At 33.7% G+C, this 25,098-nt stretch overlaps 1 protein-coding gene across 6 annotated transcripts in view; it reads left to right on the forward strand.

The window, feature by feature from the left end:
* Egfr (epidermal growth factor receptor) overlaps positions 1-25,098 on the forward strand; it is a 143,454-nt gene that overhangs the window by 116,365 nt on the left and 1,991 nt on the right. For 4 of the 6 annotated variants that reach the window (XM_089077819.1, XM_089077820.1, XM_089077821.1 and 1 more), the window contains 8 exons: positions 4,951-5,306; positions 19,663-19,998; positions 20,370-20,754; positions 21,012-21,688; positions 21,997-22,126; positions 22,577-22,887; positions 23,193-23,494; positions 23,819-25,036. In XM_089077819.1, the coding sequence (XP_088933945.1) occupies positions 5,156-5,306; positions 19,663-19,998; positions 20,370-20,754; positions 21,012-21,688; positions 21,997-22,126; positions 22,577-22,887; positions 23,193-23,494; positions 23,819-25,036 (3,510 nt within the window). In that variant the 5' untranslated portion in view covers positions 4,951-5,155. The remainder of the gene's footprint in view (positions 1-4,950; positions 5,307-19,662; positions 19,999-20,369; positions 20,755-21,011; positions 21,689-21,996; positions 22,127-22,576; positions 22,888-23,192; positions 23,495-23,818; positions 25,037-25,098) is intronic. The other 2 variants (XM_089077823.1, XM_011638600.3) reach the window with 1 other exon arrangement.

The following is a 25,098-nucleotide window of genomic DNA, read 5'->3' on the forward strand; positions in this document are numbered from 1 at the left end:
TTTATTAATTAAGAAAATAATTTATAATACGTGAATCTTTTACAATCTTTCTCATTTTATTCATATTAATTTTAATCTATCTCTAAAAAATGTAATCGTTTTAGAGCGAAATTATTGTCAGAACAATAGAGCAAACAAAATCTTAGATTCATTCCTCGCCTCATTCGCCTTTCTCTTTCTTTCGTGTGGATTAGTACATTGTTGCTCCAGACTCTTCAATTGTTTGTTTTCCGGTATATACGCATATTTTTTGAGCGCCCTTATATCTCGCCGTCACTATTGTATTGCGCAAACGTTACACGGCCGGCACTGTTAAGAACAGCAACAGAAATGGGGAGCGTTCACCCGCATACAAATTGATCTTTTTTGCCGGCGGGCTCGCGCGTCCTTAGCGGCACCTACAATCCGCGCCTCACAATCCGTCCAAAAACCGGCCCGGACATACGGCTACAAGGGGGTTGTCGCGTTTTGTGGAAACAATCAGCAGGTTGTTGCGAAACAAGGATATGAATGCATAAGCAGCGCAGTTAACACGGTTGCATGCCGTGTTCGTCGGCTCTCTTTTTGTTTCGGACCCTCCCTCAAAGGATGCCGCTTTTATGCCTGAGTCCGACCGTGCGAGGAGATGGAGGGAATGAGGTCCAGAAAGACACGAAGGACGTGTGGTACGTAGGTCTTCGCAGTGATATATACGATCGATGTCGCAAAACTCTTTTCTCTTATTGTTTCTCAAACTTCTCGCCATCCAAAGCTCTGCATTAGTCCTCGAAAAAATCTCGAATTGGGATTCGCAAGGAAAAATTCCACATTTCTTTCTAACTAAAGCTTCCTTCCTTTAACTTTTTTAAAATGTCTTCATTTGTATTATTTATCACATCTCATCATTATTGCACGTATGTCATCTAAAACGCGCATGAAATAAAATATGTATACACACAATGCTATAATTTAAAACATCGATTTTCTATAATTGTTAAAATTTATAGACAATCGATGTTTTAAATTATAGCGTGTGTGTGTGTGTGTGTGTGTGTGTGTATGTATTATATATATATATATATATATACGTGCGATTTTTAGATAAATTTAAATCCATTGGTAAAAATTTAGATAAAATGATAAAATCAATGTTTATTAATTTTTTAAAAGTATTAAATAAATGGAAATGATATGAAAATCATCGTGCTATCCGTAAAATAATAAGTTGAGAGCTTTTCGAATAAAAGAAAATAAGTTAGAAATTTCGCTTGATTTGTTTAAACTTAACAAATTCTTAAAGAAGATTCCTTACTGTTCCGTTTCTCTCATATTCCTAACAGAGGTTCTCACTAGGAATGAGTCTCACTACATGGAGAACCACGCCTCTTAATCTCCCCTTGTAGACGTTGATAAAAAGCCCGTGCGATCGGTGCATACGCCAGTTTGCAAACAACAAACGCGAGAGTGCACGGCGTCGTTGAGACGTTTTCGCAGGGCGCCTTCGACGTTTATTTCTTATCGGATCAGGTATGAGGGAAGGGTAGATTACGCAGGTACACGTTGAGAAAAGTTAACGAGGCCTAAGGCGGACACGCCTCGGACGATCTGCGATTAGTCACTGAGAAGTATCGAAGAGAGCATACCGATCTGTTTGGTGCAACAGTGACACAAATGCGTCTTGTTTATGAGAAACGAAATACGCAAAAATCCTCGTTCTTTATTTATACAGTTCATTGAATCGTGATATTACCTGACAGTTCAATACAATAAAGTTTAAAACCATAATCAGATTTTTGTGTTATCTGTGTAGTGCAAATTGATAATAATAAAAGCAAAATTTTTAATAAAAAATTTCATATTATATATGAAAACAAAAAATATACATACAATGTTTAATGTATTAGAATACATTCGCGTAACATAAAATAATATATTATTGAGATGAACATTACAATATTGATTAAAAATTGAAAAACTTAAAGTAAATAGAAATACACATACACACACACACACACACACACACACACACACACACACACACACACACACACACAAACACACACACACACACACACAAAATTTATTAATATTTTTCTTATTCTTATCATTAATGTCACATTTAAATATACATATATACACATCGTATTCTTATCATAATTTGAATTTATAAATAAAAATTAAATATATGAATAACAAAAGTATATATTTTTTGTTAAAAGTAATATTTTAGATTAAATATTAATATTTTGCTCAATTAGAAACAGGGTAATTAAAAATGATTTTTCCATAATCTAACAGAGATTTATAGAATATATTGTTATAACGAATGATTGACAACTGATGCTCTATTTTTTATCGTGGCTATATTTCTTCAATCATGTGAAAGCAGTGAAGCATTGCCAATCGCAAAACGTAAGTTGAGAAAGAGAAATGTTTCTTTTTCCTCTCAATGCAAAAACATTAAGGAGTTCTTATTATGCAAGTTACGGAAATTCATGACACTTTGTCAGATTTTATGTAGTACTAAGAAAATATCTATCTACCGCCATTATCCGTTTCTCTGAAATTATTTTTCTTGTGCTATGTAGCAAGCGAATACATAATCAACATTATTTATTATAATACTAAATATTGAATAATCATTACTTTGATGATGGTTACGAGAATAATAGAATTTACTCTAGAGAATTACTTATAGAGAATTATTATATTATTTATTATAAAAATATCTACGTTAAATTCAAATTTATTTGATTCTTCGCTTTATGCGGACTGTTATAAAATCACAAGACAAATAATAAAAATATTTAAGATACATTTATACTACGCGTGCATTTTGCGTCATAATCACGATTAGAAACAGCTATAAAGATAGGATTAAAGTTCCCTGGACGTGAACGATAAAAATTTGCAAGTTCTGGTCATGCAATTAAGCGAAGTGTCGACGGCGCCCCAGTCTTTTGAGTTTCAGGTTAATTCCGCCATTCGAACGGTATGTCTGGAACCGGTTCGCGGTAGTCTCGTAATCCATGCCATGCCTTCGCATTTCTGACGAAGTCACCAGTGCTCTTGTGATTTACAAATGTAACATACGTAACAAGAATATATTTATTATTTTATATAAGGTTAAAGGATATTTTTTTAAAGTTCTGGAATGACTGCTTTGCGAATACAAAGTTGATTGATCAAAATATCAGAGGAATTTTTAAGTATGACTTATTGATAGACAATGCAAACATGTTAATGTCTATTAAATTGCTTTCTTTTACTTTCCTACGAGGAATGCATCGATTTACGGAAATGCACGGATCTGTACACAGGCGATGCGTTACGATCGCCTGTTATCCGAGCAGTACCTCCGAAGTCTCCCCCTCGAAACGTCTCTCCCACGTCTCTTTCTCGTCGGCAGACAGCGTGGTACCGCGACGACCGAGGAGAATCGCATTGAGGAGGGCGGAGAGAAGTACGTAGCATTATCACGTGCGACACACGATCGAGAGTGCCTCGAGTGTTGTCGATAGTTCGTCGTCGGGTAGTATCGATCGTTAATTAATAGGAACGATCTGAAGAGGCGACCTTAACGAGACACCCGCAATCAGACTGCCGCGCGCTCTGCGCGACGTCATTTGCTTAAATTGATTCTCGCTTGTCGCATCCGAATAAGGCAACTCGTGTTCGCCACTCCGCGGGGAGTACGAAAGAACAAAGAGGGGACCGAGTGAATGCCGGGATGATCTCCCTGGATGAGATCGCGACGAAAGGAGGAGAACAGAGACGAGAGAAAAAAGAGGAGCAGTACAAGCGAGCAGACACCTGCTGTTAGGCTGCATTGTCTTCCTCTCTTTTCGATTTTCGTTTCTCCTTTGCCTTCATTTCTTCATCTCTTTCTCTCCTTTCTATTTTCCTTGCCATCATAGTGTGATACAGAACTTTGTCAAAGGTAGTCCATAAGTGAGACGATGACACAACACATTACTAAGATAGAAGCCGAGTGAATGTTTTTCCGTAGCTACACGTTTCTTTGAAATTAAAGAACGGAGGCTGAACATAAAACCATTTGTCGATCCCGATGCAGATTAAATTAATGAGAACGAGGTTATATGACATGATATAAAAACATGATATTAAATCATTATAATTAACATATTTTAATTCTCTTGCTCGTTATAAAATAAATGTTAACTTAACGCTTTTACAGAAGTAAATATCTTCTTTTATTATTTATTAATGTTTCTCTTCTACAAATAAAATGAATAAATTTATCATGCTAATTAACTGGAATCATATTTTAAAGTAAATTGACTTATAGTTGGTTTGAGACGCGGACTTATTTATAATTTTGTCGCGTTATTATCATCTGAACGTAATATACATGTAATGCATAACATAACATAACATAATATGATATGATAGAAGATAGAATATGCATACGTAACGTTCAGACACATATAATGAATATCGTTGCCAGATAGTTTAGAAGCATGCGTTTGCGAGTATACCAATCGGTGTAACTCATTTTAGTGGCTGATAGTTATTGATTTACACGCATAACTTGCGAAACATTTCAGAAGAACTAATGAAAATAACAAAAATTTCATCGCAAGATGATTTATACTGATTGTCTTTTACGTTTCACTTTCGCATTAATATTCGCATAAAAAAGTATAATTGCATTTTCATCAAGTATTATATTTAATTTCAAATATAATTGTTGAAATCTTTCGTCTTAAAAATCGTCTTAAACTTGTAAACTTTTCTTTTCGTTTTAAGATGTTATGTTAATGTGCCTAATTAATGTAATGTAAAATAAAAAATATAAGAAAAATTTTTCAATATGAAAAAAAAGAAAGCACAAGAAATATAATGCTAGAAGATTAAAGATTACGTTTATCACTAAATGCACAACGAGCAGATATGCTCTTAATTCATTGTGCACTACTTTTCTACTGATTGCCACTTTTCTCATTTCAGACACTCATGACAATTTTAATGCCGGACATGTGACATGCATAGTGAAGAAGGGAGAGCGATGGCAGCGGCGGAAACACTTCTTCGAAGTTCCTCCGATCTTCTCCTTGTTCGTGACAATCGACGAGTTCACGACGCAGAAGAAGGAATCTTCATTCTGAGTACCTTGGCAAAGCCTACGGGTTCGTGAAGGGCATGAAAGCTCATCATGTTCAACCACCGACACGGGCCACGAGCGCTATTAATTTACATTTTCCTCGGCGTGACATTCCTCCTACTGATCGTCGCCGGCAACTGCGATGCGTTAATTCAACCGAGTTCTACAGACGTTAACTCAACTGAATTCGTCAAAGGGAAAAGTGAGTTTTATAACAGTTACTTCCATTTTCGGAAGTTTCGGAAACGAAATTACAATCGATTTATAAGTTGTTTCTGATTGAACATGGACGTTTCATCATAATTTTTCCTTTTCATACATAAAATAAAAGTAAATATAATATTACAACATTTTTCAATGATAAAATAACTATATATGTATATTGTAAAATTATTTAATTAGTTAATGTAAATTATCATAAACTTGTTAATAATTTTTATTGTTAACCTTGTAATGATTTTATCATTGAAAAATACATACATTTTACAATTGTTACTATTATCAATTTAGATGCTTGTACATATATGTATGTACTTAGAAATTATATTTACTTTTATTTATTTATTTTTTCATAACATAAATGTTCACGTTCGGAGCGTCACAGTCTTGCTGGAACGTGAACATGTCACATGGTAATAAAAAAGAGACAATAATCTTACGAGCATCAGTATATGTGGCGTTGGGGGAGTAACATAATTTATCAGCGCATACGAACGCGTATCGTTGCTGCGAGCTAGCTTTTTAATCGGTACGAGTGTATTCCACTCTTCCTAATAGAGAACCCGGGTCGTAGATCATCGGGGCCGTCTGGAAAAGTAGAAAGCGAAGCGGTGCGCCAGCTTGGCGTGGGCGCCGCTCGGTCGAAGAGTCCCTTTTACTCGGAGTACTTGGAAAGTACCGTTTCCTTTCCTATCTGGAGGAGAAGATGAAAAAGAGGAACGACGAAACTCACATCTTCAAATCTCATCATTTTCTCTTACCATTCATTCCTAAATCGAGAGTCGCGCGCGAGCATATAAGTGTATCTCCTAATATAATTGAGACTATGGTGAGTTCTTGGACACGTGATTTCCAAGAGCTTGACCCACATAACATGTAGTATTTACATCGACGTTGACGTCCGCTGCGAGATGGTCGTCAGTACGTTTATTATCATATTAGTTTATATCTATTATCGACTATTACGATATGCGATTTGAATAGACCACACATACGCATTCCACACGTACACTTCGATAATCTTTTTTTATGAGATTTATCAAATGTTAATATAATCGATCACTATATTCTAATATTTTACAGATATATAATTCGAATTTTTTTAAAAGTTTATTAGAAATTGTTTGAAAGTGTTCCTTATTTTATTAGAAAATACATAATATTCAGTATATTCGTCAGAATACTTTTGCATAATGATATTTCTAATAATTTTATGTAAATGTTTAGATGGATGTTGAAATGAAATCTTTTGCAGCAAATTCTTCGAAAACTGCATAGCTTTTACGGCTTTTAGGATTTCATTCCAAGTAATGTTCCGAAACGAATTGATATCAGCAGAAAGATTGTCAGAATATCTTTCCATTAACACAATAACCGGAGCGTGGAGGCTGCGCATTATGCAGCTGAAAAATGCAGTTTGTTCAACGCGTTCAAACAATCATCCAGAATTCGTTGCCGACGCGAGGAGATACCACCTAAAGTGGGCCTCCATAAAGGTTTCCATTAAAATGATAAGCTCTGAATTGATCTCTTTCTATCCATTAGGCAGGAGTAATCCTCCTCCACATTGCGTTCTACAGTCTATTGTTGGATGAAAAAGTAAAAAGGATGAGAGATGAACAACAAATTGGAGAGAGAGAGAGAGAGAGAGAGAGAGAGAGAGAGAGAGAGAGAGAGAGAAAGGTTCGATGAGAGGATTTACCTTGAAAGGATTATGGAGCCGCAGTAAATTAATCGGTCGTCTTTATCGTTCTCGGCTTTTAAGGTGTATCGCGTTTCGCAATAAAACGTCTATTAAGAAGCAAGTGCAGCCTCGATAATCCGCTGTGTGAAGACGCGAGGATATTATTTACGCAAGACAATAAAGAAAAACATTAATCAAAAATGTCTAATATCTTAAAAAAATCGAATTTTTTTTAAATATCAAGCGTCCCTCTCAACATAGCAAGATTCATCTTCTGATTTATTTAGATTCTGATTACATCGATTTTATTTTCATTTTCTAACATTAATTATAAAACTCATCAATTTTTATCCGATCTCAATAATCATCATGACTTGTATTATTTGAAATCTCGCAATTATTACGTGTGTGTATGTGTGTGTGTGTGTGTGTGTGTGTGTATATATATATATATATGTATATATATATATATATATATATATTGTTTATATTATTTTATTTGCTTTAATAGCCAGCAAAATTACATTTCAAGAATTATTTTATATTTTTAATATTAGAAACTCTCTTAAGATATCATTATAAAACGAAAAATAGAATTAGAATAATTATTTAATGATGAAAATTTTTATTAAGATTTTTAAGAGTTTCCATTTTATTATATTTTATTGTAAGTATTATCATCATTATCAAATAACTCTTTTTTATTCACTGCTGAATACGAAACTCTCTTATCTAAGATTAAAGGATTTTAGCCATTTCTCTATCACGCTGGCCAGTAAGTTTATAGGAAGATCAATTGTCTTTTCAATTGATTTGGGTGATATGCGCAACAGGGCAAGATAGTATCTGTGATTGCTATTGCCTTTCAACAGACGGCGATCGAATAAAATCAGATGTTTTTATTTTTTGTTATTTTTTGTTGATGCAATCGGATTTGAACCCAGATCTTTAGAATCATGTAGAGGAGACGCACAACTTTCTACTGTCACGATCGCCACATTGTAAATATAAGTAGTAATAATGATAGAATTTAATGAAATTTCATATGTCATACAACTCTTAAAGTTATTGCTTATTTAATATATTATTTCTATAAGGAATGTTTGATTGGTACACCATAATCGAATCTATAAATAAACATATATCAAAAGAGTTGACAAGGTTGTCTTCCTCACATAACTTAATTATCGCCTGAAGTTTTTTATTTATATCTCTAACTTCACGAATAATTGACGAGCAGCATAAAGTTTTATTCATTATACTCTCCAACCACAAAATATAGTGTTTTATTTCACTCACACTCACATATCGACTTAATCTTCAAATCTCGGAGAATTTTTGTCTTTATGGTCAGGCTTTCGATACCGCTAGCATTGGTATCGTCTGTTCGATCGGTCATATTAATTATTATGACGTTTCATCTTGGCTAGGGGGTTCTCTTTCTCTTTCTCTCCCATTGCTTCTGCCAGATTTCTTCGTCTTCGACGGATTCTTCGGCAGATTATATCTTCCAGTGTATCCAGTGTATCCGGGCAAGTAAGGAATAAAGAGACGATCGCAGAACAGGAAGAGAGAAGCATAAATATAAAAGAGTATCCATCGAAGCAAAAGCGAGATACTACGCGGTAATACCGTTTTCTCGTACGACTTATCGTCGTCGTTGCCGACGTATAGGATCAGACAGGGACATCTGGGAGGCATGCCTTAATTGACCGTTCGGAATATCGACGAGATCCCAGAGACGGATTGAGACGTCAGATTTCCGAGAGACGTTCGCATTTTTTGCCCGCCAATGAAATATAACCGTTCAATATACTCGATGGATTTATTTATGTACTCAGGGATTGCGTCATTAGATTCGATCAGCATCGAAACGCTACTATGCATTTCTTTCTTATTAAAAATCCCGCCTGATATGTTCTGAAAGCATTGAGCATGTGTCTTGAATATTTGTGAACGTCTATTCATCTTATTTATATATATATATATATATATATATATATATATATATATACTTAAAATTTTTAATTAAGTCCCATTTATATCCCCGACAAAAACTTGATAGGGCGTAATCTTTCTTGCGATCTTCGAAGTTTTAGTATTATAAATAACTTAAAGCGACGACTAAAGGTTATCGAGTTATATTATTCAGAAGCATAACTTTTCTGAGATATTTCTATCTTTTATACATGTTTCCATCTACGTATTGAATACTTGCCTTGATTATTTAAAAAATTCTATTTTTCAAATGTCGTTATTATGAACAATACAAAATATTTTCAATCTATCAAAATAGTTGATTGGTTCGGGGATAAGCAATGAACGCGTAGTGGTTGTGCAAGCGCAACGGCTTTGCAACTGCGATTCAGTTGCGAGGCAGCATTCCAAGGAGAGATTGCATATAACACGGTATAACAGATGAACCGATTCTTATTAATCATTTTCGTCTGACGTCTCTCGCAATCTGCCTGGCGGGCATTTCGCGGGCTCGTGCGACAATCCTAAGGTGAGTAACGGGGTAACAGGTGGCCTCACAGGTGCGTACTCGTCAACTTAACAATTTCACATTCGTTTCGCCAACGTACCAACCAGGCCGAAACTCGTATCGTTTGTGATATGAATGCACTCCGTCGAAGGTTAATCAAGGGTTTTGGACCCGCGATGACGCGCGCGATCGCAAATGCGACGACAATAGGCGTCGTCGGTATGATCGAGGTGAAATCTGAATGCCGCACAAATGGAGCTGTCAACGTTTCTTCTTAAGTCGCACATTGTATGCCGAATCAGAGAGACTCAAGATGCAATCGTCGTCGATTGACGTGATGACGCGCGAAAATGCATCGATGAAGAACACTGTCTCGGAAATTTTATGTATGACACTGTGGCGTCATTATTCAAAATGAGAGACGGATATCTGTGAGATTCTTGATGAACGACGAACGATGCAGAGAATGTATCTAATTAAATATATCTAAAATGTATCTAATTAAAATTAAATATATTTAAGATAAAATATAATTGATATAATATACATAACATGCATATTTTCTATTTTGAATAATTGATAACATTGTATTAAATATGTACGCAATTTTGATTGAAATCACCGAATCATTCAAAATTATAATAAATGTAATCAAACTTATTTTTTAAATTAATATCTTATTATTTATTACACTCAATTATTGTACTTTATTTTCAATATTTCTATTTATCATGTATCTTATTTGTTGTATTTCCATTATATTGGATATTGAATATATTGATAACACAGATATTGTAAACATAAAATAAAAATTTTTAAATAAAATCATTTGTAGTCATGTCAGAAGACATTGAAAAGAGTTTAGGGAAACAAAATCGTTTTCATCATCTAATTGAATTTGATAATACGCCACTTTATGTTATATCTATCAAATGGAAATGAAAAATTCTCTAAATAGTCAAAAGATGAAAGATATAGCGTTTGAAAAATCTGTCACATAGTTTTTCACTGCAAGTTGACTGCTTGATCGATGACGAACATTAGGTTGCCCATAGGTACCAGCAGGTCTAACAGAGAAATGTGAGTGGACGATGAGGATGAGAGATGTGTAGGTGATTCTTTCATTGATCGTATATCGGGAAGAATCTTTATGGAGAACGAACAAACTAAAGAAAAGTTATCACGTGACAGTGAGTGTGTCCAATCGCAACAAAGTGCGAATGTAAAACATATCTCTCTTCCAATTTATATTGTGCAAAAAATTAATATTTGCAAATTTTACGCAGTGAGTTTTCGAGAAAAATTTCGAGAAAAATCTGCAATGATCAGGCCACAATTACAAATCAACATGAGAAATTAATTTTCTTATTTGAATATTCTTTGCTTCATCAATTCGACCTTTCTATTAACGATGTTTTCGCGTACTGTGGCTTTAATTGCTTTTTAATTGCCCCGTCACTTAAACTTATCTCTTGCATTCCACAATCCAATATATATATATATATATATATATATATACACACACAATACGATATATATATATATATATATATGTGTGTGTGTATGTGCGTGCGTGCGTGCGTGCGTGCGTGCGTGCGTGCGTGCGTGCGTGCGTGCGTGCGTGTGTGTGTGTGTGTGTGTGTGTGCGTGTGTGTGTGCGTGTGTGTGTTCTTTCCAATTTTACACACACACACACACACACACACACACACACACACACACACACACACACACACATATATATATATGATTGGAAAGAACTTAATAAACAACTTTAATAAACATTTAACTCAATTAAATTCACAAGACTTAGTGTAAACTGATAAATAATTGAATCAAATTTAATTCATTTCGTAGCTTTAATATCAATCGAATTTCTTTTAAAACTTTGCGCTTTCCCAAGCTTTCACGCAATCTTTCCCATAGTTAAAGAGTTAAGCCCGCGAGGTGTCCATCAAGCATTTCAAACTACACGCACGATGTTAAAAGGGACAGGTAATTTAGCGCGCGTTACGAAAGGACGAAGCCCTCACAGTGCGGCACGATGCTCGATCAGGGATGTTAAACGATACCAGCCCGAGGTCAGATATCCATGCGGATCGCGGATCAGGCGGATTATTGCACGATGCCGAGAAGAATGATATAGGCGCACGCCCACGTATAAATGTTATCGGCCAGACGATCATCGATCGGTAATCACCGGCTAAATCTCAAAGAAAAAATGCCTGACAACACCTCTATGACCTCAGATCTCGAAATCGAAATTCAAACTTGACTCGAATTATCGCAAGTCTGGAAATTATTAATAAGATGAACTATGCAATTGTCAACATCAATATAATTTTCGGCTTCACCTGATCTGCGAAATAATACAATTCTTGCAAATTTTTTATAAAATTTGCAAGAAAATACCAACAATATTCATTCTTTTAATGTATTTGCCAAATAATAAAATCATTTCGATAAATTACAGTTTTATATATATATATATTTTTTTTTCAAAAAATATTAATGCACTCTTTGGCAAAAATATCAAAATCTTAATTTAAAAAATGAATATAATGAAAGGTGGAAGACATAAAATAAAGTGTGAAATATATTTTGAATATCTTCCATCGATCTTTGTTTGTGAAAAATTCAAAATTATATTAGTCATCCTACCAAAATTTTTAAGAAATTTTAAGAAATTAATATTAGATACAGAACGAAAGAAAGAAATAAAGATATTAGTGATATAGATTATAAATCAAAGCTTAATAATTGACACATTTGTCGCCATAATATAACACATCGAGTTATCATTCAATCATCATGTCGTTCGTTGTTTGCATTAACACTTATCGAAATGATAACCGTGATAACAACACTTGTAACTTCTTTTTCTTCAATGAGTAAAACATATACTGGAAAAATACTCTCCCCCCCCTCAGGTAATTGACGCTTATGAGATTTACATAAAATAAATCTCTGCTCATATCTCAATTGACAAATTTTACTTGCAAGAACTTAGTAGATTCTTTTCTTTTAAAATTAATACACAATTTAAGAAAAAAACTATATATTCCTACCGATTTCTAGAAATAATTAATCATAAAAAATAATGCTATTTAAATTATAATAAAAAGAGTTTGTAAGCTTGTTTAACAACCGATTACTTGCAATTAACAAAATATTTTCTTTAAACTACGTATTATTATTGTTGTAAAAAGAAAAGGAAGGAAAAGAATATAATTTTGGTTATATTATACACATTAGCATTAAATTATAAAATTAAATTATAAAATATTGGAAAAAGATAAATAGTTATACATGTATATTAAATAATGTTTATGATATCTAGGTAAATATAATATGATAATGCATGCGGGTTTAGCATCATACGCACAGTATTGAATACTTCAATGTGCATGTGTTCATCATACATTTACCTGTAGTTAAGTGATTTCAAAGGCAGACAAAGCATCGTGTACAACTTGCTCATATATCAAAATCTTTGCCAGATCAGCGACAGTGGAAAGCGTTCAGGCAAGATTATTATCTGCTGTGCAAGTTATATATATTAACAAACGAGAGTTACAAGTGATTCAAACTTGCATAAGTTGAAAATACAATTTAATTCGTAATATTATTTTTAAATAAACATCGCTCTCTTATTATCCCTAATATCACTCGAACTCTCTCACAGTACTTAACATGAAAAAGAACTAAATTATTTTAAATTATTAAAAATCGATGGATATCCTTGTAAAAATTTATGAAGTTTAAGTTGTATTTAATAATAAAAATTCAAATTAAGGTGCTAATTGAATGCAATTTAAATGACGAACGAAATAATGTATGATACAAATACGCTTATCGCAGGAATGCGACGTGCATTATGCTACAACCCACTGTAACACCCACTAAAATATCTTTCGACGAAGAAAGAGCGTTTATCATCGTAAGTTTAGATTTCACTTCTTCGTGTATTAGCATTCGCGTACCATATGAAGGAAATCTATTTCTCTTTAGATGACAGCAACATAGAATTCTTTTGATTAGGCTATATAAATCCTAGCCGCTAAAGTCACATATTAAATCCTAAGTCAACATTATCACGCGCAATTTAGTTGGAAATGTAATGGAAAGCATAATTCACCATCATCCAATGATTTTTATGACGCTCTGCATAATACCATTGTCACTTTCTAGTTTACATCTACTGATATTTTTTTTAATAGAAATATTAAGAAAACAATTGAATATTTTTAGATGCTACATTTAACAATAAGTAGAAAATAGAAGAAGAAAAAACTCAGAAAATAATTAATATACTCTTTATAATAAAGATAACTTTTTTTATAAAATATTTAGAAATAATAATGTTTATACAAGCAATAGGTGAAAATTGGTATTCTAGACTTGAAGAATAAAATTGAAGATCATGAAATAAAAGAAAGAAAGGAGAAAAAAGGAAAAGAGAAAAAAAGAATAGAAAATCTCGTCGAAAAATATAGGTAAAGAAAACGAAATGTACAAAGAAAGCAAATATACAAGGTACCGTTGAGAAAGAGAGAGAGAGAGAGAGAGAGAGAGAGAGAGAGAGACAGAGACAGAGACAGAGAGAAATGAACAAAGCGCATTCCATACACCATCATTTGTTCCTTGTCTGCGCCATCCTCAGTACTTCATTCCGATTTGTCATTATTTCTTCACCTCCTTTTGCGCTTAACATGCAAGAGTTAAAAAAGAAGATAGAAGAATATGATTTTCTTAAAAATATTTTTATACTATATAAAGTTATGTGAAAATGCTTCCTTTATTAAAATAAGCTTGTAATTCATATACACATTATAATTATCACAATGATGATATCTAGAGGTAAAACTATTAGAGATACTTATTAGAGATAATTATCAAAGATACTTTGTTTAGAGGATGACTTTATTAAAATTTTTTAAAAATTGACAAAATTCTAAGGTTATTTTCTAAATAAAGATACAATTAAAATTAGCAAATAAATAACTTTAAAATAACGAGTGAAATATATATGTCTTTATAATGAATAAATAAATTTAAATTATTCCCTTGGATGAAAGAATATCTCAAAATTTGTTTTCTAAAATATTTATTTTTTGCAATTCAAGTTTCCCTTACTCCTAATTCATCAGTTATCAGTCTGGATTAGGAAAGTACACAACCACAAGAGTTAACTCGAATATAACACATTACAAATGCCAGTGGCGTGAAAAGACGGCGAAAAGCGAAAATGGGAGGAGGAAGAGTCATGATCGAGGGGGTCGACGTGAATAAAACGCCGTCGCACCACCGACATAACGAAATCGAAAAATGGAGGTACATGAACGTGCGGAGATGTACCGCATCGTAGCCTTCGGGCCGGCCGCACCACAGGGAGCGGAGGAACTTAACCGCAGACTCGAAAGCAATAAACCATAAAGCTATTAATGTTACGCCCTGGGATGGTTACGCCACGGTTATAACGTATACGAGAGCCTTATACAACTCCGGCTCGGATGTATCCTTCTCGTCCTTCGTTCTTCAATCCCGCGCCGAGGATCTGTATGCGAAGCCGACCAGGACTGTAGTCGAACGACCGTGATGACAAAGCAATTCGTCTTGAGCCCCGACGAAAGTATGGTATATTGCTCAACACTAGCCACGGATTAGAATACAATTTCAATATCACAATGACAAGACGATTCACAAGAGAGAATTGGCTGCCGGTCGAGCCGCGAATTAAATTGATCGGTTAATAATCTTAATCATAAATTAAGCGTTTTTCGAGGACCGGTTTGAATAATAATACCGGATTATAAAATGTCGCTTCGTGTTTTAAAATGATTAATATGTAGGATATGATGAAAACGTAATCAGGAATAAAATTAATGATTTAATATTAAAATTAATCTGCATAAATCTCTCTCTTTCTCCCTCTCTCTCTCTCTCTCTCTCTCTCTCTCTCTATCTCTCTCACAACTTTTTTTCTTTTTTATCCTCACTTTAAAATCTTTTCTCACCTTGAACTTTCTTTTTCTTTCTTTCGAGCAGTTCGAGCCGATAGTTATTTCGCGCGTTTACGATACTCAAGTTTTATTTCGTCGGGCATTTAGCCGCAGGGCTCCGTTTTAGAGGGAGGGCTGAGAGGAAGAGGGGGAAAAGAGGGATCTTAGCACCCAGAAACAATTTCGATGGTGGGGATTGCGAGAGGCTCGACAGTATCGATGTTTACGAGCTCAAATAAACGGCGCCGCCGTCGCCGCCATCGGCGTGCGGTTATTTCGTATTACTTTGGGATTTTTAATGGAGAAGGGAGTATTTTAAAGTGCCGCATAAAAATCTCCTGACGCTCTTCTCCTAGAAGGTGGTCGGAGGATAACGTATGTCTCAGTGCGATGTACTGTTTTTGCGTTCACAAAAGAGTCTTCACCGCGGGATTTCGGAGTCGCGTTCTGCTGGCCACTTGTTCTTCACATCCTACGTCTTCCTCGCTTCTCATATTTCACGATTTTTTTCAGATTTATCATTTACACATTTCAAATTACATTTGGGACTGCACAACTCCAGCTATTGTTGCTATTTTCTTTGTACTTAACTTTAATATATATATATCTTCTTTTCATAATATGTGAAATATATATGAAAAGTTCTATATTATATAATTTATCTTATTATTTTCTTAAATTATGAATTAAGGAGCATATATATTTGATTGATTTTTTTTCTCTTTTTATAATTGGCCATTCTTGCCAAATTTATTTTCTAATTGTAAGAATTATTCAATCGGCGAATAAAATTAATATCTTAACTACGATTATTATTTCTAATACCAAACTATGATATAACTATTTGTAGTTTAGATTTAGCAGCAAGCAGCGGGTTTCTTACGAACTTCACAGATAATGGAGAAGGCGATATTCGCGCCACGCCCATAATCAATATCACCGCCATTGTCTTCGGTTACGGTGCAGGCGTCGTAAATTTGGCAAAATGTTAATTCCACGTGCAAGAGTGAGCGGCTCTCGCCGAGCAATTTTCGCAGCCTCGCCGTCGGGGATAATCACCACGTTTCTGCCGAGGTGTATCTCGGTTCTGAGGATCTAATGATGAATTTTGTGCTACGCGGGTGAGCGAGCCTCGGAGCTTGGAAAACAAGAACGGAGGAACGTGTCGGCCCGTCGACCTTAACCGACACTTCTTGGCGAACTTCTACTTTCTTTCTGTCTAAACGTCTGTACGGTCATCACATTCGTGGTGTTCCTTTTTCATTAGAACACCTTCTACCAAGAAAGCCAAGGCACTCATAAGGTTCCTCTCGACGTGTCGGTTCGAGTCATTATATGTTTCGGTGTAGGTATATAATTCTGTTTACTGGATAACATCTGTCGATTATATTAGCTATAAAAATATCAAAGCCACATATTTAACATATCATACAATAAAAGAATTAACTTACTTTAGAATTAACTTACTTTAATTAGAAGTAAACTTACGTTATTTATATTTGAAAGATTAAATCGTATTTTAAATATAATACTAAGCCTAAAAAAAGAATTTTTCTCGAATGATTTAAGAAGCAAAATATAATATGGTACAAATATGATAGCTATTGTCATTGTCTTAAAAGAAATTGTCGATAATTTTAATTAATGAAAGTTGCACTTTAAATAATTTCTCGTATATTCTTTTACACACAAAGTATACAATAACATAGAGAATGCGAATATACGCTCATCTAACTTTGCTAATTAATGAATTAGCATGTAATTATACATTTAATTTTTTTTAGAAAATTAAAACATTTAATTTTCTAAGAAAAATCCATCGAAATAAAAGTCTTTTCTATTTATCAATTCGTTAATCTTTCTATTTCACACAAAAGTAATATTACTTATCTGAAGAATTATGATTAAATATTGTAGCAAAGAATTATACAAAATCTGATCTTATTTTTATGTTATTTAATTTAATATTTATTTTTGTATGCAAGAAGGATTTACGTGATAACAAAAATCTTTCCGCGTATCGAATAAATCTTGCGATTTCACTGCGGTACTTCTTCTTAAACGAAAAATCGCCGAATAAATTTCGTCAAATAAATTCCGCCAAATATTCGCCATACCTCTTCATTATAGCAATCAAGTCGTTCATCTTTGATGCGACTCGAGTTTGCGGGATACAAGATAGAGAATGGCAGAAAACCTGCGTGATCCCATCGCCAATGCAGATCCATGCTCGGTCTGCATTCTCGGGGCTCCTGGCGCCATGCCACGCGCATTTGGTATCCTGCGACTCTGAGTAGCATCTGTTCGATACAAATACACGGTACTCGAGTTTGCGTTCGTTCCACCGGTTCTTTCCTTCCATGGTCCACGATCTCCGACATTGTCGGCAACAACGACGAGTTTTCTTTTGCGGTACACCCCAAGTACCTCATGCAAGAAGGAACGTCCTTACTGCGCAATTATTTTCACATGATTCCGATCGCTGGCCAGATTAAGACCGCCCTTTCAGCACCGCGTGCCGATCACGCGATCATTCGTTTGCGAACTGTCCGCGAGGATATGAGTGCGATTTAAGTCGCGAGCAAAACCAAATTCCGGGGCAGCGAACGTGCGACTATGTCTCTGATGTCCTCTGCGACGACGGTCATTTCTTTGCTTCGCAAGGAATTTGCACGAAGCTATCTAATAAAACTTTGAGCTCTTTTCTATAATGCTATATTTACGTGTCAAAAGAAATTTACTCATTTGGTTAATTTTTAAATATTTTTTAAATATTTTAAATATTTTTCGCGATATTTATGTTTATTTCATAATTATTGAATTATTATAGGAAAAATTATGTGCAACAAGATAGTACTTCTTTAAAGTATTGATAACAAATGATTTTTTTTCTTAATTATTTATTATAAATTATTATGTACTAAATTATTTTAAATAATACTTGTGGAAATTAAATAAAAGAGGTAAAAAAATACAATTGCTTTTTTTGACGACTTAATATCTAATATTATGAAAAATATCTAAATTATTTTAAACATTAATAATCTTAACGATATTTTACATTAATTTTAATTATTCCGATAAAAATCTCTTTTAAATAAACATACTAATACATACTAATTTTACATGAAATTACATAAACTTACTTATTTGAAATGTTAACTTTTCCTTCTCAAACCTCGCCAAATAAAAACTTAACGCTCTTAACGAAAAAGAAGTTGTAAATTAGTTTTATTTTATACGTAAGGTGAAAGGTGTGTTTATCCAAAGCTTACGTAGATGTCTTTCAATATTAATATTAATTCTTGCGAATATACAATTAAATGATTATTTTTGCTAAGAAATACGAGCAACTTTATGGTTTACATTTTGTGAATGTCTTGCCCTGTTCTGTAAGCCACAAACATTTGCCATAACTTATGCACGAAGTATACACATGGTGCCTCCGAATGTATGCGTTGGTCACTTAAACACAATCAACTCAAGCTCGTAATTGCACAACAAAATCACGACGGCGCGTGTACTGCATTTTGTAAAGGTTCGCCCACTAGTACGACACACTTTGTACATACACTATCTATAGATTGCAAGAATATATTCTTGATAGTGTGGGTGGTGTCTACAAACTATTGTAATCAGAAATGAATTAAGTGCGATTTCCTCTACATAAAAAAGATTCTAATCTTAATATTTGACTTTAATCCGAACCGTTATTTGAATTGCTCAACTAAACTTACTGTGTTAAATAGTGTATATACTTGGAAGATATTGCGATCCTATACGCAGTTTATAATATTCATTGATGAACAAATATTATTAAATTATATTTCATAATTTTGAGATTAATTTGAATGTGATACTAATTTATGTAATAATAAATTGCAATAACAAGTAAATTATGTCGATTAAAAGCAAATGACGATTATTAAGTTAAAAAATCACATAATAAATATAAGACTCGCTTTTTATATTCATATTAACTCAATGATATAAATCAAGTAAAAATATAACTGTATTACTATCACTATTATTATAATTATTTCCCTAGATTTATTTATAATTTAAAAAACCGAGAGAAAGATGAGGATCGAAATAATAATTTTCGTTAGCTTAATATTTATATAAATATATAAATGTAAATATATAAATTTAATTATTTTGCTTACAGTTTGCATCGGTACAAATGGCCGTCTCTCCGTGCCGTCCAATAAACAACATCACTACCGGAATCTTCGAGACCGGTACACCAACTGTACTTACGTCGATGGTAACCTGGAGATCACGTGGCTCCAGAACAAATCCTTCGACCTTAGTTTCCTCCAGTACATACGGGAGGTCACCGGTTACGTCCTCATCAGTCACGTGGACGTACGGAGGATCGTCCTCCCAAGTCTACAGATCATCCGTGGCAGGACCCTTTTCAAACTCAATATTCACGACCACGAGTTTGCCCTCTTCGTTACGATGTGTCAAATGCACAACTTGGAGATGCCGGCCCTCAGAGGTATGTTATTTTGTACATGGATATAAGGCATGTCACACTATCTTTGAATATTTATTCATAAATTAGAATCGAATAAATTAGAATCGAATTCATGATTAATTTGAACGTATGATTTATAATTTACAAATTGTAACTTTATAGTACAAATACAGAAAAAAAAACATGTTTCAATAGTTATATATAAATTTATAAAAAAATTTATAAATTACAATTTGGCATTCTGGAACTATCAAATTATTTGTTAAAAGTAATTACATTGGTCGAACAATATCGAAAGGGAAAATTTAAAACGAACTCTCTCATCTTGTTCGCATTTAATTCGCCGCAATTGGTTTATAGATATATTGATAGATATATTGATCGGTTTATAGATATACTCAACGGGAGCGTGGGCATGTACAACAACTACAATCTCTGCCATATCAAAACTATCAATTGGGAGGAAATAATCACAGGTCAAAGTGGACGATACTTTTACGTATACAATTTTTCATCGCCGGAACGCGCTTGTCCAGCTTGCGACGAAAGCTGTGCACAGGGCTGTTGGGGCGAAGGTCCGAAAAACTGTCAGCAATTCTCGAAGACAAACTGCTCACCTCAATGCTGGCAGGGCAGATGCTTCGGCCCTAATCCGCGCGAATGTTGCCATCTTTTTTGCGCAGGTGGTTGTACTGGACCCAAACAGAGCGATTGTCTTGCCTGTAAAAATTTCTTTGACGATGGCGTGTGTACTCAGGAATGCCCGTCTATGCAAAAGTAAGTATCACATCATATATTTACATTTTTTACCACAAAATTAAAGTAAAATATTACAAAAGGTATTACGTGATAATGCTATAACATTTTTAAACGCATTTAACCGATAAAATAACAACTCTTTTAAACTTTTCTAAGTAATAAATTAATATGAAAAAAGAACCAAATTTGCTCATAATGTTGATCATTCATAATAAAATTACTCAATGAAATTAATAAAAAAATATATTTGTATCTAATACCGATGACTTTTTTAGATACAATCCAACAACTTATTCATGGGAAGCCAATCCTGAAGGAAAGTACGCATACGGGGCAACTTGCGTAAGACGATGTCCAGAACATCTTTTAAAGGATAATGGTGCATGTGTAAGATCTTGTCCATCGAAGAAGAAAGCAGTGAATGGCGAGTGTGTACCTTGCGATGGTCCTTGCCCAAAAACCTGTAAAGGAGTAGAAAAAGTTCATTCCGGTAACATTGACACTTTCAAGGATTGTACCATTATCGAAGGATCTATTACGATTTTGGATCAGAGTTTTGAAGGTTTCCAGCATGTCTATCCAAACTATACATTTGGCAAACGATACGAAAAGATGCATCCCGATAGATTAGAAGTTTTCAAAACGCTGAAAGAGATTACAGGCTATCTTAATATTCAAGGAGATCATAAGGACTTCAAGAACCTTTCATACTTTCGAAATCTGGAAGTGATCGGAGGCAGAGCACTCACAGAATATTTTGCATCGTTATATATCGTCAAGACATCTTTGGTATCTTTCGGTCTTAGCTCTTTGAAAAAGATTTATTCTGGCTCGATCGCTATTCTGGAGAATAAAAATTTGTGTTATGCGCAAAGTATTAATTGGAATAAAATAAAAAAATCATTCGAACATGAAAGTCTCTTGTCGAATAATCGAAACGAAAGCGAATGCAGTAAGTATAATAAAAAGATATGTACGTAGTTTCTTAATTTTTAAATTGATTTTTGTTTGTAGATATTTTTAAAGTATTAAATTTTCGTAGCATATTTATTATGATAAATTTTATTTTGAGAGTTTTTATTTTTATTTTTTGAAGACTATATTTTTAAAAAAATGTTATCAATATTATATATTAATGTTGACTATATTTTTAAAAAAATGTTATCAATATTATTATGTTATTAATTCATATTTATTTTTATATAAATAAGTTATTGGGCTTCTGTACAAAAATTATATAGAATATTATCTAAATTACAGTTAAGGATGGCCTTGTATGTGATGAACAATGTTCTAATGAAGGATGTTGGGGACCAGGACCGGCACAGTGTCTGTCGTGCAAGAACTTTATTTTAGGAAATGATTGTCTTCAAGATTGTACTGCGCCAGGGTAAATCAAGAAATAGAATTATTTAATATGAAATTGAAAATTTCAATAATGCGTCTTTTTTTCAATCAAAATTGCTCTCGTAGATCATGGATTGAAGGTAAATCGAAAATCTCCCGCGAGAAACTTAAATCTTCAATTTTCGCCGTATTTTTCATCCATTTCGTAAACAGTTATATGTGTATTAAGTAGTACATGCACTCTCATCACCATTTTAATCTACCATTTTAATCTACATTTGTATTGAAAAAGCGAATGGCACGAATAACAAAAAATTTGAATATTAAATATATTTAAATTATTTTCTGTGTATATCTTATTTTTTATCTTTGTTAATTTTCTGTGCTTTATTTTTCTTGTTACTTTAATTTTTTTGTTTGTGTTTGATTTTTTGTATTACTTTTTTATGTGACATTTCAACGTTATTTAACAATTGATTATTTATGTCATTAGAATTTATCAAGCGGACGAAAAGAGCTGTAAAATATGTCACGAAGAATGCGATGGCTCCTGCGTTGGTCCTAATGCCGACCAATGCGTGAAATGCAAACACGTGCAAGACGGACCGTTCTGTGTGCCCGAGTGCCCATCCTCGAAATACAACGACAAAGGTCAATGCAAACACTGCCACGAGAATTGCGAGGGCGGTTGCGAGGGACCAGAAAACAACATAGGCGCCAATGGATGTCATAGTTGCGAAAAGGCAGTTATAAATGGCCACATACCAGAGAAATGTTTACAAAAGAAAGAACCATGTCCTGATGGTAAGATTCATTTAATAGCTGCTTTATAATTTTTGCCAATATTTTATCCAATTTTTGCCAATTAATATCCAATTATATGATTAAAAAAATTATTATTTATTATTTTATTTATCCTCATTAATTTTATGAATATTCAAAAATAATAGTAATTTATTATCACGGAATAGTATTTTATTATCACAATACAATTGAAATTAATTATATATTTTTATAATAATAATATTTATCTAATTTTTCATAAGAAGTGCTATCAAAAATGTAATTTAATATTGGATAAAATAGCATTTTTTGTGTAAAATACACAGGACATTATTATGAATTTGTGAGTCCGGTGGAGCAAGGTCCTTTAAAACTTCTCGCTGGAAAAGGAGTCTGTCGTAAATGCCATCCACGTTGCAAGAAGTGCACAGGATACGGTTTTCACGAGCAAGTATGTCAACAATGCACCAAGTTCAAAAGAGGAGAACAATGTGAGGATGAATGTCCTGCTGATCATTTTGCGGATGCCGATACGCAACTATGTATACCATGCTTTGGAGAATGCCGAGGATGTTTCGGACCAGGCGCTAATCAATGTTACAAATGCCGGAATTATAAAATTTATATTGTATGTAGATGTCAATATTAAAAAATAATATTAATTATGTTATAAATATTTTATAAATATTACTAAATTATTAATTTAATTACTATTTTATAAATATTAATAAAATAGTAAAGTAAAAAAAATAATAAAAATATAATTTTAATTATATATTTAATAAATAAAACAATACAATAGATTTGTAGAGGAAAAAATTACAGTATAATATCTTTTATTATATTGGTGTTAAAATTTATATCTTTGTAATTATAATTTATAATATATTTTTTATTATAAAGAAGTTAAGAATCAAAATATTAATTATTTTTACATGGTTTATATATTTAGGATAGGACAGATGATATTAACGATAATTCAACGTCCTTCAACTGTACGGAGACTTGCCCACCAGAGTATCCTCACAAGATATTTCCACAAGACAGTGAGCCATATTGTTCGGTAGAAACAATAGGCCTTGGCTATCAAATGGATAACGATTTTCATCCAGCTGTTTTGGCCGGGGTTGTGGTCCTATTAGGATTATTCATTGTCATTGTCGCTGTTTCATTGTACTTCTGGCGAGTAAAAACGAAAACTAAGGAAAATACGGTAAAGATGACGATGGCTTTAACTGGTTTAGATGATAACGAACCGCTTCGACCAACGGGTGTAAAACCAAATCTTGCTAAACTGCGAATTATTAAGGAAGAGGAGATGAGAAAGGGTGGTATACTGGGTTATGGTGCTTTCGGTAATGTGTATAAAGGTGTCTGGGTGCCCGAAGGGGAGAATATAAAAATTCCTGTCGCTATAAAAGTTCTCCACGATGGTACAGGTGCAAACACGTCCAAAGAATTTCTGGATGAGGCTTATATTATGGCTAGTGTCGAGCATCCGAATCTGCTGCAGTTACTTGCAGTATGCATGACGTCGCAAATGATGTTGGTCACTCAATTGATGCCTTTAGGCTGTCTGTTGGATTTCGTACGCAGATACAAGGATAAAATCGGTTCGAAGCCGTTATTGAATTGGTGCACACAAATCGCGAGAGGTATGGCTTATCTAGAAGAGAGAAGATTGGTCCATCGAGATTTGGCAGCGCGAAATGTCCTTGTGCAAACTCCTAATTGCGTGAAGATCACTGATTTTGGTCTTGCTAAATTATTAGACATTAACGAGGAACAATATAAAGCTGCAGGCGGAAAGATGCCGATAAAGTGGTTGGCATTAGAATGCATTCAGCATCGAGTGTTTAATCACAAATCGGACGTGTGGGCCTTTGGAGTAACCATTTGGGAAATTCTTACTTATGGTGGTAGACCATACGAAAATGTCTCTGCTCGAAACGTACCCGAGTTGCTGGAGAAGGGTGAAAGATTACCGCAGCCTACGATTTGCACGATTGATGTATATATGATCATGATTAAATGTTGGATGCTTGACGCCGAGTCTAGGCCTAGTTTCAAGGACCTAGCAGAAGATTTTGCAAAAATGTCTAGAGATCCTGGTCGATATCTTGCTATTAAAGGAGATAAGTATATGAGATTGCCTTCATATACACTACAGGTAATTTATATTTATAAAAAATTTATATCTTTTTATTAACTTTTTATTTATTTGAGACGATT

The sequence above is a fragment of the Pogonomyrmex barbatus genome, unplaced genomic scaffold, assembly GCF_055798465.1.
Source record: "Pogonomyrmex barbatus isolate J1 unplaced genomic scaffold, ASM5579846v1 scaffold20, whole genome shotgun sequence".
In the NCBI taxonomy this organism is placed as follows: Eukaryota; Metazoa; Arthropoda; class Insecta; order Hymenoptera; family Formicidae; genus Pogonomyrmex; species Pogonomyrmex barbatus.